Genomic DNA, 17725 nt, shown 5'->3' with positions numbered 1-17725 from the left:
AATTCAAAGGAATTCAACTAAGCTTACTGTAATAAGAAAACAAAGATATTGTCAAATTTCACTAAACATTTATTAAAAACTTTAAAACAGAACCATGGTTTCACCTAGTTAACCAACGCTTCATCAGCTGTACTGAGGAATTTCCTGAGTACAGCTGATGATGCGTTGGTTAACTACGTGAAACCATGGTTCTGTTTTTAAGTTTTTAATAAATGTTTAGTGAAATTTGACAATATCTTTGTTTTCTTATTATGGAGAGATTTCACAACATCACCATCAATTCTACTAATTTTATTTAAGCTTACTGTAATGTTTATTTTGGAATTGAGCTGAATTTGAAGTACGGTAAATTAAAAGTTGCATTAATTTGGATTAACATCATACTAAGAATCTTGGTATTTCAAAACGAGATACAACTCTTCTCCGGGATGTGCAAATAACATTTACCCTGAACTACTATTTCACCCGGCTTTTGGATTTCTTTGCCAATAAAACAAAGAAATTGAGCCTTTGAAAATATCTATTAAACTAAATAAAATGATCATAAACAGACGGATATGGAATGAAATACAAATGGAAGAAACTGTTGTGTAAAAATTCAAATTAAATAAGATTCATATGTTTTACAATACCTTGAAACGTATTCAACACAGTATCATGATTTTGATAACATGCGATGCATTTGAATGTATATCGTAGGAATAAATGCATAACTCTAGATCTCAATCAATGATTCTCCACTTTAAAATTAAAACGATTCTCCACTTTAGATACCTGGAAACGTACCTATTCAACACAGTATCATGATTTTGATAACATGCGATACATTTGAATGTATATCGTAGGAATAAATGCATAACTCTAGATCTCAATCAATGATTCTCCACTTTAAAATTAAAACGATTCTCCACTTTAGATAACTTGAAATGTATTCAACACAGTATCATGATTTTGATAACGAAGTGGAGAACTTTAAAATTTCCGCTCAATATTTTACAAAACAGTAGAATTCAAAACAATGATTGTATATTGGACTCAAATTCATTCCTTCAACTACAATTTTATTGCTTTTCTTTGAGGAAAGAGGAACGTCTATACAAACAAGAGACAAATGAGTACTATGATACATACACAAGTCTGAATTCACAGAATTCAATAGAAATGCAATCGCACCGTACTCCGTAGATAGCACAATGTAATTGATGATGAGTCAAACAAACGAGTCGAAGTGTTGAAATAAATGCAGTACAAAAGATAAAAATCTATAGAAAGAGACAGAGATAAATATTATCTTCCTCCCCTATTGTTCAGGTAACTCGTCGATCCATTTGGCGGCCTGGGTGGGGCTGTAACGTCGACTTACACCAGGTGGACTTTCATACGAACTCATCAAGTGTGGCCTCTCCTACGAACCGAAATTCAACCGTGGACTTGGCTACGAAGAACTGCTACCTGTACTCAACTTCATCTGTTACGGTTACATATGTCTAAAAGCATTCAGACACCGACGTCGCGATGCACGTATTCAGTACAGAATCGTACAGTCGCTTAGGAATTGGATTTTTAGAAGTGTCACTACTCAAGAATCCACTCATCTGCTCCATACAATGAAACAGTACAGTTACTTGACACACTAAGGCTCAACTCACACCTACGCGACTCAGGTCGAGAAGAGACTTGACTCCAGTCGAGAGCATGTGTTTCCAAATGGTGACACTCAGACCAGTCGATTCTAGTCTCTATTTGAAAACACATGTCTCGACTAGAGTCGAGTCTCTTCTCGACCTGAGTCGCGTAAGTGTGAGTTGAGTACAGAAAGCAGTTCTACGAAGTCAAGTCCACATTTGAATTTTGGTTCGTAGGACAGGCCGTGCTTGATAAGTTCCTAACAAAGTCCACCACAGGTGAGTCCACGCTACCCGTCACCCATCTTGAGCGTCACATTGAATCCCGTGAGTATACTCCATGTAGCGTTGTCATCACACCATTTTGACGACATCATTTAGCGTTGTGATCACACCATTTTGACGACGTCATTTAGCGTTGTCATCACACCATTTTGACGACGTCATTTAGCGTTGTGATCACACCATTTTGACGACGTCATTCAGCGTTGACATTACACCAGTCTATCATACCATGTTGATGACGTAGTCCCAGTTTTGCGAGGGCGATTTCGAGTCACATTTTTCGGCGGTGAGACCGGACCTCTGCGCCAGTCGAGAGTCCAAACACAATGTCAGTCGCGCATGCTTTATGAGTCCTCCTTTGGAAACTTGCGCCCATTTCTGTAATGGTCCATAGATATTTTTATTTATTTATTTGTTGATATAATTACAAATCATATGAATATGATTGGGATAGAACAACAGGCATAGCCCAAAACTATATTCTGTTCCCAAATTTTGATAAATGATAAAATGTCCGAAAAAATAGGTTATGTTTTTAATGAGAAAAGTTAACTTCAAAGCTCTGTCCAAAAATATATATTAGCTAGGAATTTTGAATTTAGAATGATTAAAATACCAAATTATACTTTTTGTGTAGTTGAGAAGTTGATATTGAGGTAATTATTCATATTGAATGAAAAAGACTAAGAAATTGTCAAAAAACCACTGATTTATTGATAAAGACCGGTTTCGGTTATTACACCATTGTCAATCTCTGATAAACTAAAAAGTTTTTAAGTTTATCAGAGATTGACAATGGTGTAATAACCGAAACCGGTCTTTATCAATAAATCAGTGGTTTTTTGACAATTTCTTAGTCTTTTACATTCAATACCAAATTATAGTCAAATATTGCACTTAATATCACCGCACTTTGAATAAATTAAGTTATTTCAGAAAATTTTGAAGCCAAAAATATACACACAACTTTCCACTATATTAATATGATAGTAATATTTAATTCATTAACAATTCAATAAAATAGAATACTCTTCAAGTATTTGATAGTTAAAATTATTTGTTTTGAATAAAATAGCTAGAATTGCCATATTCTTGTTTATCTTGTTTAATTTATTTATTTATTTATGGAAACAACAGATAACTTCAAGGCAGCAAGTAGATAACATTGTTATAATTATAGTTGGCCAAACGAAAGTGGGTCCCTCAAGGTCAAAACTTGCTCTTGACACCACCACCCGTCTCTACCAACACTGTTGCCACTTTGTACTAAGGGTGGCTAGTAAGAGAGAAAGTGAATGTGTGTGTGAGAGAGGGTGTTATAGTAAAGTATTGTTATTGTGGGGAGTATTGTTTGTCATCTCTGTCCAAAGCCTGGATGAAGTGTGATGGGAATCAAATGAGAATTCATGCGAATTGAAAAATGCAGAGTGAAGTGGGCATTACAAGAATATTGACTAAAATAAATAAAATTACATCACTCCACTTCCAATTGATTATTATAAGTCTTCAAGTAACCTTTATGAAGTAATAGCTCAGTTTATAAATAGTTGCATTTATAAAGAAAAATCTAATCATCATTTAAAAAAATGGATTTCTTGATGTCATGACTCAAGAAAGAGTTATTATCCATAACAATATTCTTTCCTTCATTTCATGATGTTGAAGAATATAGCGGATGATGGGAGGAGGTAACGGAGGATGTTATTGTTCTAACTTCAAAGAATGACACAATAGAACTTTTGAACCTGACGTGCTCAAAAGAATTTTTGACAGGTAGTGTCGGAAAAGAGGAAGAGGGATGGTATGAGAAGGAAAGAGCGATGTTCAGGGTGTAGAAATATAGTCAATGTATATATAGACTGGTCGAGTGAGGGGTGGCCACCAGTGTGTTATTTGGTCAACTATAGTGAGCCATTTTTATTCTTATTTAGCTTCAATTATTCGATTGGTAGGCAGCTTCCATCGTTTTCTGTCCAGAGCTGTACTTTTCAGTTGGATGTAGCTCTGGATCCCTAGATCTTTGGTAACTTGCTTCAGATATTGTAGCCGGGGTCTTCCACGAGCCCTTTGTCCAATTATTATACCTTTCAGTATTCTTAACGTGAATTCGTTGTGTCTAAATACATGGCCAAGCCAAGAATGCCGTCTGTCCTTTAAAATACGCAAAAGAGATCGCTTTTCCTCAACCCTTTGAAATTCTTCCACATTAGTTATTTTATCCGTCCATTTCAGCTTGAGCATCCGTCTCCAACACCATACCTCAAAGGAATTTAGTGCTCTTCGTCATGTAATTATTCTAAAAATAAGGGCCGTTTGATATCAGGATAAATCTCGCCATTAACACATGTTATTAATAGTATTATTAGAAACATTTATTTTGCTTATGCACACTCTTTATTTCAATATAGCATTGAGGCATGGGGGGCAGCTCAGGATACTCACTTCAATAAACTTTTTGTTCTACAGAAACTTATTATCAGAGCAGCCCTGGGAAGACCGAGAATGTACCCTAGTAGACTACTATTTAAAGAAATTGATTTACCAACATTGAGACAAACATACGTAACCAACGCATTCTGTACATTAATAAAAACAAAGACAAATTCACTACTCGTAATACACCATATCTAATACGTCCAAATGTTTTCAATACCTACAATAACCTATTCACTAGACTTACATCTTGCAAACACAATTGTCCTTCTATTGCCATAGAATAATAAATTGTCTACCTGAAAAATTCATTCTAAATAGAATTACTAAGTGTTTAATTTATGAAATAAGAGAGTGGGTATGTAGGAAAGTTTACTTCGGACTTGAGATTTCAGAAGATTAATTGACTTTTTGTTCTAGTGCTTACATTGTTATATTGTACATACATTTATATTCTAGTGTTTATATTGCATATTGTTTCTTCTGGTACTAATTAAATTGTCTTAGACATCCATCCTAATTACCTTTAACATTTTTGAACTCTCTTCCAGAGCTCAAGCATTAGCTTTTCTGGGAGAGCCCATTATTTCAATATTAAAATAAAAGAAAACATTCGTTGAATATGTTTTTAAATTAGTTTAGATTATAATTAGTTATATCATTATAAGAATGTTTTTGTTTCACTTGTTTGTAAAAAAAAGAATGGCAATAAAATTGATTTGATTGAATTGATTTGATTTGATTATACAGGATGGGTTAAAAGTTCGAGAGCGGCTTAGTATCTCCTGAAAAAATGTAATTTCGAGGTGGGTAGTATTTTCAATATGAGTAGGATCCCCAATAACACACACCTCGAAATCACATTTTTTCATGAGATACCAAGCCGTTCTCATACTTTTTTCTTCCCTTTCCGCTTTGAATAGTATTGATTAATAATGTGAATATCTTCAAAACGGTTTGAGATATCGATATGCGGTTTTCGCCATTCAATTCCGTATTGAAATCATGTATCGCATGATCACCTTCCTATTTAAAAAAACAAAGTTGCATTAAAAATGGCAGATCCAAGATGGCGGACCAAATTTTTGAAGTCATAGCAAAGTGGTATTTTCAATTTTAGTAGGATCTCCAATCACACCCACCGTCAAATTACCTTTGTGTGTGAGATATTAAGCCGTTCACGGACTTTTCACCCACCTGTATGTGGTACAAGTATTAACTGTCACAAGCAGTTATTTTCTATATATCAACTTTCCTTTTAGGGCTACTGATTATTAAAACGATAAAAATTATCCAGGACCCTTTATTTTATTATAAGACAACTAGTTCTTCAAGAGCCATTTTCACTTGAAAAATATAACTTGAGTTATAATAAAATAATTTTTCCTACAGTTACCTTGAAAAGTAACCATTCCTGCACTGATTACATAGCGCAAAGAATCACTTTTCCGCTCTAGTGCGCAAAGTGTTACTTTGCGTACTCTTAATACTTTGCGTATTATCTTGCAGCCATTCCAATCTGCTGTTGACATTGTTGGCGTGTATTTTGATTGCAAATTTGTTCTATCTATATTTTTTTCTCTCAAAAAGTCATTATACATTTTGAATATTATTGATTATTGATTATTTCAAATAATATTTTTTTCATTCATAAATTGATTGGTTGAAAAATTATTTAGAAATTAAGATTTGCTCGAAATTATTGAAATTTTCAAATTAATTGGATTAATTTAATTTGTAATTTGAATAGATTATCAATTATTAATTTTCAATTGGATTATCAAGTTTAAAATAAATTGAAGTTGTCATTAATAACAAAGTTATACAAACATTTGATGGATTTCAGTCATCATTTTACCCATAATCAACCACTTCTCATATTCAATGGTAACTGTAGGAAAAATATAATGTGGAATACGTGCGCAAAGTTCCTATGCTGCACTCAAGAAACCATTCCGCCCTCGCCTACGGCTCGTGCGTAAACGTTTCTTTCGGTGCAGCAAACTGTCACTTTGCGCACTAGTTGCACAAATAACTATTAATTGTGTTTTAGTTACCTTCTCTATCACAGGTAATATTTCAACATATTAATCTTCTCTATCAACAAATTAAATTTACTAGAACTTACCTGCTCAATGACATTCTGACAAGGCTTCATAACAACGACTGCGCCCGGCATTTGATCAGTTAGTGTTAGACATAATTCGTGATGTTTGACGTAGCCAGATTCGGTGATTGTCCACTCCTGAAATAAATAGAATACTATATCACCATATTCAAAATGTAGAGTGAACAACACTCCAGCTATGCTATAATAAGTGTAATAGAGCTTGTTTCACTGAATATTGAAATTTAATTTTTTCTCTTACAGTAAATTTAAGCTTTCTATCAAATGTGTGTTTCAACTACAACCAGAGACAAATAAATAGGTACTGTAGCTGTATAATAAATTAAACAGTATCTTTACTCTGTGGTACAACATACCGATAATAATAATTTTCTTAAATTACATTATACAGTAAGGGTATTCACAATGTTGTTTTAGCCAGCTAAAGTGCTATTTGATAACTCTGGATTGTGAACGCCCCATCTAAAACCATCTGCTATTAGCTTACTTCAGTAGCGATCCAAGCGGATAATTTGTGTAACTTGAAGTTAGTTTGAAACTTGGACCAGTAATAGAATAGACACGCTGGGAAGTCTAGCCTCTGAAGCCAACATCTACTGCCATATCGCCCTATCTTGACGTCATCATCGCATAGAAAACTTTTAGATTGTATCTATTTCAGATGAAAGTAAATTATTATTTATTTATACTCCCGCTGCGCTCCCACTGAAATAGACACAATCTGCTATGGAAAACAATGTAAACAAACTCTACAGAAAAGTTTTCTATCCGATGCTGACGTCACGATGGAGCGATATGGCAGTAGATGTTGGCTTCATCGACTTTCAGTATGAATATACAATAGGGCGTGTCTATTCTATAACTGGTCGAAGGTTTGAAAAAGTAATATTATAAACATATGGCTGCCGTTTTAAAAGCTAGAGCTAGTGGACTCAAACCTGCGCTATCTGCTATCTCGTCTGTTAATTTTTTCTAACGTACCACTATAGCATTGAGTTAACACAGACTTAGCAAATAGCTGGAGATAACAAATAGCACGACTTGGCCAGCTAACTCCAACATTGTGAATACTCCTATTATCTTCAAAATACCACAGCCTCCCTATATTAGATAGTTGTGATTCAGGCATATCTGATGTGATATTAATTATTATACTGTTCTTGATAATGATCACCTCCATCTCATTTTTACTTTCCTTGCCCTACTACCATAGGTAAGAAAAGTATTGCTTTCCAAAAAAATTAAGGTACCCTAATTTCAAGTTTTCTATACGTTTCAAGGTCCCCTGAGTCCAAAAACATGATTTTTGGGTGTTGGTCTCTGTGTGTGTGTGTGGGTGTGTGTGTGTGTGTGTGTGTGTGTGTGTGGTGTGTGTGTATGTGTGTGTGTGTGTGTGTATGTGTGTATGTCTGTGAACACGATAACTCCATTCCTAATCAGCCGATTGACTTGAAATTTTAAACTTAAGGTCCTTATACCATGAGGATCCGACAATAAGAAATTCAATTCAAAATGGCGGAAAAAATGGCGGATAATGGCTAAAAAACCATATTTTTCACGGTTTTCTCGAAAACGGCTCTAACGAGTTTCTTCAAATTTATACCCTAGATAGCTATTTATAAGCCCTATCAACTGACATGAGTCTCATTTCTGGGAAAATTGCAGGAGCTCCGTAATATTCCTGAGAAGAATGAATTTTGTTAAATTTGTATCACGATTTTCTCAAAAATGACTTGACCGATTTTTTTTCAAATTCATACCCTGTATAGTTATTTATCAGCTCTATTAACTGGCATGAGTCTCCTCCCTGGGAAACTAACAGGGGTCCACCCCATCCATGATGAGAAATTTACTTTGTAACCTCCTTCTCGTGCGTGAGGTAGGTAGGTAGAGCAGTTTATTCAAAAGAACACATGTCGATATTTTATTTGTAGAACAGCTGTTTTGACAACTTTTAAAAAATCCTCAAATTTAATAATATTCAAACAAAGGGAAATGTACTCTGAAAACAATAACAATAGTATAATCATAGTTTCAATTATTTAGCCGCCAATCGGCATGATGTTATTCCCTGAAATTATCCTCTTTTAAGAATGAGGCTTATAGATCAATGAGCAAGGAAAGTTGTATGAGTGTACCACACCAGATTTTTTCATTTGTCAAGAAATATTTTTTCTCATGATTCCATAATGAATCCTCATAATTGAGATAAAATATTTTGGTAGTTCATTGTCAATATTCTTCATATTCATAGGTAGTTCATTGTTCATCGTAGTCAATAACGATTTGACAACAGTGCGGAAGTTGAAAAGGTTAGAGCAATCTGCCTTGTGTAATGACAAACAAGGATACCCCCCCCCAAACACACACACACACACACACACCACACACACACACACACACACACACACACACACACACACACACACACACAGATAGATAGTCTAGTAGGGGGATTCCAAAATATGTTGTATATTGTATTTCATATCCGTGTATTATGTTTTTTTGGAAATAATTTTTTTTTAATTTCTATTAAAACTAGTCACTAAGACTAACCATTAATTTTGTTCTGTTATTTCTTATCCTAAATTAATTTATTGCTGCAGTCTTCCAGTGAAGCCTACAGTTCTAATCTATAATTTCACTACTTCAACTTCTTTCACTACACTTTTTTTTTAATATACTTTTTTCGCTTCACTAGCACTACACCAACACGATGGGCTTTGTTCTCTTCAACCTCCTTGTGAGTTCAGTGTTGTCTAGCAGTTGATTGACTTCGGTGTTGTCGTGTTGATGAAGACGTGACTCATGATGGGCTGCCAAAGGAAATAAATGAATTGAAATTGTATAGCAAACCACAGCTGACTTTATAACGCGAATCTTATTGTGGGTTGAATAATACGAACCTGGTTACCACCCGAGTTGTGGCACGGATAGATGCCCACAGTCCCTGATGACAGGTGACCCATCGTGTCAAGACACCAAGGTCCTTGCTGGATCAGGGACATGGTCACATCGTTGGGTACCTTCAGTTCCGGGTACACATTCTCCAGGTACCATTTGAACGGCTTACAGTGAAGCTTCTCTTTCAGCTCCAGTCTGTCTTGGATACTAGAAAAAAGACAAAAACCACTTTAGTAATGAGTAAATCTTCAAGAGGATGGTGGTAATAAAGTTGAATTGAATTTTGTAAATTGTTTGTTATGTTATAGAAAACTTCATAGCCTCTATTCCTTCTTCTTCTTCTTCTTCTCCTCCTTCTTCTTCTTCTTCTTGTTTTGGTCCTATCCGTTCCGGATGTTGGCAACCATTGTGGCTATGATATGACCCTGTTGACTGCCGCCCTGAACAGCTGTGCTGTGCTCATTCCATACCATGTCCACAGGTTCCTAAGCCACGATATTCTCCTTCTTCCAGGACCTCTTTTCCTTTCTACCTTGCCCTGCAATACAAGTTGGAGCAGCTCGTATCTGCTTCCATTTCTCATTATATGTCCGAGATATTGGAGCTTCCTCGCTTTTACAGTATTGAGAATTTCTTTTCCCTTTCCCATTTTTCTTGAAATTTCTTCATTAGAGACATGGTCCACCCATGACACCCTCAGCATCCTCCGGTAGAGCCACAATTCAAATACCTAGCCTCTATTCCGGTTGAATGAAATGAGAATACTCTTTATTAGACGCAGTTAAGACTTCTCTATCACTCAACCTTGAAAAAGTCAAGCTTGGCCGACTAGTTATCATACAAACTCTATACGTATCATACGGGCCGGTTTCCGAGCTCGGTATTTAGCTAAGTTCTAGACTTTAAACAGCTGGAGTCTGAAAATTGGCTTTCCAAAACGGGGCGTAGTCGCAGTCCAAGAATAGTGTATTTCAATATCACAACATTATTTACTACACCACTCAAAGTATGATCATTTTATGTTTGTTTTTTAAATGAATAAATTAATGAAACATAAACATCCATAAGTAATAATTCATTTTAATGTCACAGAATTCAATACACTATACCATAGAGAAACAATACCATAAGTAGATAACCCATGGTATAGGGCGTTTATGTCGCAACTTTTACTGTTATCTCAAGCCGATAGTTCAAGTGATTCTTTCCCGTGAAGCTGTGTGACACTGGTAGTCTCTCATATTGTGCCGTTCATACACTCTCACCCCAACAAAACAGTAAAAATCGACAATAATCAACAGTAATCGGCTTGAGATAACAGTAAAAGTTGCGACATAAACGCCCTATACCATGGGATATCTACTTACGCTATTGTTTCTCTATGACTATATCTACTGAAAGAATGTTTATTTTATGTGTGTTATTGTAAATGAATGAAACATAAACATTCATGAAACTAAGTGCCTCATCATTTCATCTAAACTGGTATTGTGGGAGCAATGTGGAACATACAAGTCTGAAATCATGGAATTGTTTTAAAATTCATGATAATATTGATAAAATAAATATAAGCTTTGCGAAATAATGAATTATTTAACGTTTTATAACCAATATTCTCAAATAGGCCTAAAGGTGCGTACAGACTTTCGCTCTGCTCCGCAACCGAACGTCACTCGAGCAGAGCGATTGATGATCGACCGGGGAGCAAGAGTGGAACGCGAGAAGAGCTAACATCTCCCGTAACGTTCATGATCGGTGAGAGTACAGAGCGGGGGCGGAGCAATGGCGGAAAGAGGGCGGAGCGTGAGCGGAGCGGGTTGGAGGCGCGTATATCTGTACGCAGCTTATGAGTAGCCTACCCTAACTCTAGTCACAGAAAATAGAAACAACTATATAAATAGAAGAAACAACTAATGTATAGTGTTTATATTCAATTTACTACAAAACATACTGGTGATAATGAATAATTTAGCTTAGTAAAATAGCTATCAATATTGGATAGAATTGGACTTCCAAGACTTATGCATAATGGAAATCAGATATCCCAGTCTTTGATTGAATCCTCATCACAACACCGATGATTTCAATTAGATAATTCCTGCTGATTATCATCAACGATGGTAACCTATCTTTTTGTAAATTTACTAACATAAAATTTGTGAGCAAAGCAGTTTTGTGATAGGCCTGTCGCTCTGCTCGCCCAATCATATCTTTACAAGGGTGTTTTGAATAGTTTTAATGAGTCATAGAATCTGTAAAAAGTGATATAGACTATTCTAGTTTGTGATACTTGATTCAGTAACTGTATAATGTATAAGTTTTGTCCCCCTGCAGTTGCAGACCCACCATCAAGATGGCGCACCTCCTCATTACAATAACCACTTGCGCGAGACACTTACTTTCCGGGAAGGTGGATAGGTACCGTAGAGCTGGCCCAATTGCTTGGCATCCGCGGAGCCCTGACTTAATCCCTCTGGACTTTTCCTCAGCACATAAAAAATGCTGTGTACAGTGGAAAAATCCGAGACATGAACCATTTACGGGAAACAATCGTCACGGCGGTTGGGACAGTTACACCTGATATGTTGGTGAATACATGGCGAGAGCTTGAATAACGTCTCGACGTGTGCAGGGCAACAAATGGATCCCATTTTGAAGTGTACTGATGTGAAACAAAGCTTGAAGATTCTCTCTTTCATTGTATGTACTTTTACATCAATTTACACATTAAATTTATACCTAAAACTAGGGAGTTCTTTTTCAAACACCCTGTACTTTATATAGAATTTGGGAGCAAAGCAGTCTTGTGATAGGCCTGTCGCTCTGCTCGCCCAATTATATCTATAATTTCTAATTGTATCAATGAATAAATGAATGAATTAATGAATGAATATTACCTAAATTTTCGCCACCCCATACGTCCATCATCATATCGTACTTGCCAAGTTTGTCGAAGTAGGCTTTGTTGATCACAAACAGGCCACCAGCTATCATTGGCGTTCTGCAAAATTCAATAATGTGCAATCAATTTACAAACCAAGCATTTACATTTTATTAATGCAGATGAAATTGGATTCCCTCACATCACTATCAGCTGAAGTGACCGGCACACTGGAAATGCAATCTATTATATAAAAGCGAAATGGCACTCACTCACTCACTGACTCACTCAGTCGCAGAACTAAAAATCTACAGGACCAAAAACGTTCAAATTTGGTAGGTATGTTCAGTTGGCCCTTTAGAGGCGCACTAAGAACGGATTTTAAAAAAATTCCAAAGATACGCCCAAAATCTGCGTTTTTCCAGCGTTTTTTAGCGTTTTCTCAGCTTTATCGAGAACAAATGAACAGAAACTGTTCAAATTTAGTACAGAAGCTCAGCTAGGTGTAATAATGTTGTGTTGGAAGGAATTTGCAATAACGTCAAAGATACGCCCAAAATTAGCGTTTTTTTTTGCTTTTTCTCAGCTTTATCGAGAACAAATGAACAGAAACTGTTCAAATTTAGTACAGAAGCTCAGCTAGGGTGTAATAATGTTTTGTTGAAAGGAATTTGAAATAACGCCAAAGATACGCCCAAAATTAGCGTTTCTTGCTTTTTCTCAGATTTATCGAGAACAAATGAACAGAAATTGTTCAAATTCAGTACAGAAGCTAAGCTAGGGTGGAATAATGTTTTGTTGAAAGGAATTTGCAATAACGTCAAAGATACGCCCAAAATTAGCGTTTTTTTGCTTTTTCTCAGATTTATCGAGAACAAATGAACAGAAATTGTGCAAATTCAGTACAGAAGCTAAGCTAGGGTGTAATAATGTTGTGTTGGAAAAAAATTGAAATAACGCCAAAGATACGCCCTAAATCTGTGTTTTTCCAGCGTTTTTTTCTTGCTTTTTCTCAGATTTATCGAGAACAAATGAACAGAAATCGCTCAAATTCAGTACAGAAGCTCAGCTAGGGTGTAATAATGTGTTAGAAGGAATTTGAAAAAACGTAAAAGATACGCCACAAAATCTGCGTTTTTCCAGCGTTGTTTTGCGTTTTCTCATCTTCTTCTATAATTGATGGAAATATATTCAAAAATTCAGTACACATGTTTAGGTGAGGTGGGAAAATTTCAAAGGCTAGACTGGAGTACAATAATTCTCATAATATCCTAACGAAGTTTTCCACCCTGCACTAAATAATTGAAATTAATCGGTGAATGAATCGAGCGAAGAAGTACTCTGATGGAATGAAGCATGCTCAAATGAAAAATGCAGACGAGCGAAGCGAGCCCGCTGATCTCATTTTTGGACGATCCAGTCGGAGGTTCAGGGGGCGGAGTCCCCTGGCTAGACGGATATGGTGAGCGAAGCGAGCCTGACGGCTAGCTAACTTATATCCCATGAGTTCCCACTCAACACGACCGGGCGATTATGAATAGTCTAATTGTAACTGATAGGAATAATATTCTCACTGTAGCTGTACCGGTCACTTTGTCTAACACTGATATCTGGGAATCCAGCTTAAAGAAGAGGATAAGATCCCCTGAAACCAATTTCTACAACACATTTAGATCAAAAGGGATTTTTCATCCCTTTCAAAAGATTCGGCTATCATTTCCAGAATTGATTGTATGCAGACAGAATTACAAACTGAATTTGAATAGATAGAAAGTTCGATCACTTATTGGATTTATATTGAGCAAATATGTTTGAATAAGTCATTTATAGTTAGATTCTCGTTATAACGTCAGTATGAATGATAGGACTACAGGTTGCCGATTCTCTGTTACCACCGCCTTCTATATTAGGTTTTAGATGACTGTGATTAAAACTATTCCAGTATATTGAATGAAAAAGAATAAGAAATTGTCAAAAACCACAGATTTATTGATACTTAGAAAGGCCGGTTTCGGTTATTACACCATTGTCAATCTCTGATAAACAATGGTGTAATAATGATGTTTATCAGAGATTGACAATGATAACCGAAACCGGTTTTTCTAAGTATCAATAAATCCGTGGTTTTTGGCAATTTCTTAGTCTTTTTCATTCAATATGAATAATTACCACAATATCAACTTCTCAACTACACAAAAAGATTCCAGTATATCTGATCTGATTTAACTTAATTGCTGATTCTTTTTAATAATGAACAACTTTATCTCAAATATATTTCATTCGTCAAGAAGAAATATTTTCTCATCAAAATGTGAATGTGAAGTGTAAAATTATTCACATTTTTTATGATTATACATTTTCATAATTGATATAAAATGTTTTTTGGTAGCTTACTTGGTTTCTTCATAGTCAACAAACAATTTGGCAACAATGCGGAGGGAGAAGAGGATGGATCTATCTGCTTTGTCTGATGACAGACAAGGATTGTGTTTCTTCACAGTCAACAAACAAATTGGCAACAGTGCGGAAGTAGGGAAGGACAGCGCTTTCAGCTTTGTCTAATGACAGACAAGGATAGTAAAGATGCAAACCAATGCTAAGTTCTTACTTTATAACGTGAATCTCATAAACGTCTAATGACAAACAAGGATTTTCTCTCTTCATCGCCAACACACGATTTGCCGAAGTGCGAAGTTGGAAAAGGATAGAGCTTAGCAAAAAGATAAAGCATAGCAAACCAATGTTGATCAGGTATTGATACTCTTTTATTGTAACATTGGTTATACAGATGTTAGTTTATGAATGCAATATTCGATTTTCACTTAGTTACATTTGAGGTCACATTTTCCATTTCTAAACATTGAGATATAATTCATAATACATACAAAAAAAGAAGAAAAAAAATCACACAAAGGAACCCTCTCTACACACAAACTCTTCTGTGGTATAGAATAAGTACTCCAAGCATCAAAAATACTTTTCAACTCCTCAAAAAATCAACATCTTCACAATTTTTTATTCTTTGCGGAGAATGAAGTTGGGTCGTAATGATATTCGATTTCGGAAACATTGACGCTCGGTCAACTTCCACGACGTGGAATTGATATTTGAATTAGTTGTAGACTATAATTACCTGATGGGAGCGGTGGGATCAGACTGGCGGTAACTGCGCTCCTCAGGGGACAGGTACTCCCATTTGAACACCAGGTTCCAATCGAAACCACCTCTGAGATCAGCTGATGCGCCTATGTAATGGAATGTGTCCATACTTATGACGTCAATAATCGGGCATACGACTCTTGTCGGATCCTGGAAAATGATTCATCATTTTTTATTCACAGATTCTCAAAAGAAACCGATATTAATATGAATATATCATCATTTTTTTATCAACAGATTTTGGAAAGGTACCAGGGTATGAGGATTTCAATGCCTCTTTCAATTCAACCAGAGTATGAAGATTTCAATGCCTATTTCAATTGAATCACAAGCTTCAGAATTACAGATTTAGTTCCTTGTAATCCATTCAACTGCACGTCATAGGACCTCTTCCGAGCAACAACTGTTAACAAAGTTAGAATTTTCATGATTGTAGCCAACCTCCGTAATAGAGAAGGTAACTAAACAAGAAGAAGAAGAAGAGATCCTGTTTTATTATAATATTGTATTAATTTTTACCTCTCCAGTAATCGCTACATATTATTGTAAAATATAATGCCAACTTATATCTTTCTCGGGGAAAGTTCAAGGTCACTGACAACGTGCTATTGTGAGGCCCATGTTATAATGGCTGTGTACAATTGACAATACTGTTGCTGTCCTTTTCTATCATACAACAAAACAGATAGCGCTATCTCTCTCTAGCTTTGCAATGTTGTCAGTTTGCCAGAATATTTTATTTTTACTTTTGACAGTGACTGTACAAAAGTAGACAGACAAGTCTCAGCCGCCATTTTTTCCTTCATTCTATCAAAATACTTGAGTACACGAGTCGTATAATTAATTTAAAATGTATTTTTGAACAATAAAATATTTTTAGACACTACCGTATGAGGAACACAAATTAAAATACCTGAAATGACATTATTTTTAAAAGTTGATAACTAATCATCCTAGACTTCATCCATGCTTCAGTTAGCCTACACCTAAACGTATAGGTTAGACCTACTGGTACCGGTATAAATAATATTGGAAGGTTATTTCGGAATTATTTACATTGAAATTACTTTTTTTGGATAGGATTTCCATTTTTCTATTATCTTTAAAAGAAATTGGAGTAGAATACCTACCAAATAACTTAATTTCGGTTGTTTTGAAATTCAGATTGTTGTATTACAGCTTTTTAAATTAGCCGCCATTTCAGGTTTGTATAGAAATAAAAATCTGATCCCAGTTATGAAAGCAAATTTTTGAATAAAATTATAAAATAGTTATTTGTAATCCATTCAACTGCACGTCATAGGACCTCTTCCGAGCAACTGTTAACAAAGTTATAATTTTCATGATTGTAGCCAACCTCCGTAATGGAGAAGGTACCTGAAGGAGAAGAATGAATCCTGTTTTATTATAATATTGTATTAATTTTTTCCTCTCCAGTAATCGCTAAATATTATTGTAAAATATAATGCCAACTTATATCTTTCTCGGGGAAAGTTCAAGGTCACTGAGAGCGTACTATAGTGAGGTCCATGTTATAATGGCAGTGTACAATTGAGAATACTGTTGCTGTCCTTTTCTGTCATACAACAAAACAGATAGCGCTATCACTCTCTCGCTTTGCAATGTTGTCAGTTTAACAGAATATTTTATTTTTATTTTTGACAGTGACTGTACAATAGTAGACAGCCGCCATTTTTCCTTCATTCTATCAAAATACTTGAGTACACGAGTCGTATATTAATTTAAAATGTATTTTTGCACAATAAAATAATTTTTAGACACTACCGTATGAGAAACACAAATGAAATACCTGAAATGGCATTTTAAAAGTTGATAACTAATCATCCTTGACTTCATCCATGCTTCGTTCAGCCTACACGTATAGGTTAGACCTAGGTACCGGTATAAATAATATTGAAAGGTTATTTCGGAATTATTTACATTGAAATTACTTTTTTTGGATAGGATTTCTATTTTTGTATTATCTTTAAAAGAAATTGGAGTAGAATACCTACCAAATAACTTAATTTCGGTTGTTTTAAAATTCAGATTGTTGTATCACAGCTTTTTAAATTAGCCTCCATTTCAGGTTTGTATAGAAATAAAAATCTGATCCCACTTATGAAAGCAAATTTTTGAATCAAATTATAAAAAATATATTTTCTTGATTAATTTGACATAAAATTGATTCTTTTATCAAGGAAATGATAATTATTACTAGATCAAATTTAATGGGATGAATTGAGTAACAGCTGTGTACACTCAGTGGCAAAATGGAGAGACTTGGCAACGTTTTTCTCCTATCTTTCT

The 17725-nt window shown here is 35.2% G+C and overlaps 1 protein-coding gene across 1 annotated transcript in view; it reads right to left on the bottom strand.

The window, feature by feature from the left end:
* Positions 1-1747: 1747 nt before the first annotated feature.
* LOC111054357 (polypeptide N-acetylgalactosaminyltransferase 2) overlaps positions 1748-17725 on the bottom strand; it is a 313295-nt gene continuing 297317 nt past the window's right edge. The window contains exons 7-11 of the mRNA XM_039429596.1: positions 15390-15565; positions 12263-12376; positions 9378-9603; positions 6472-6588; positions 1748-2288 (exon numbers count right to left, since the gene is read on the bottom strand). Coding sequence (XP_039285530.1) covers positions 2133-2288; positions 6472-6588; positions 9378-9603; positions 12263-12376; positions 15390-15565 — 789 coding nt within the window. The 3' untranslated portion in view covers positions 1748-2132. The remainder of the gene's footprint in view (positions 2289-6471; positions 6589-9377; positions 9604-12262; positions 12377-15389; positions 15566-17725) is intronic.

This window comes from Nilaparvata lugens, chromosome 5 (genome assembly GCF_014356525.2).
Source record: "Nilaparvata lugens isolate BPH chromosome 5, ASM1435652v1, whole genome shotgun sequence".
Classification (NCBI taxonomy): Eukaryota; Metazoa; Arthropoda; class Insecta; order Hemiptera; family Delphacidae; genus Nilaparvata; species Nilaparvata lugens.
The sequence above is the reverse complement of the archived record's forward strand: the minus strand, read 5'-3'. Positions and strand labels throughout refer to the sequence as shown.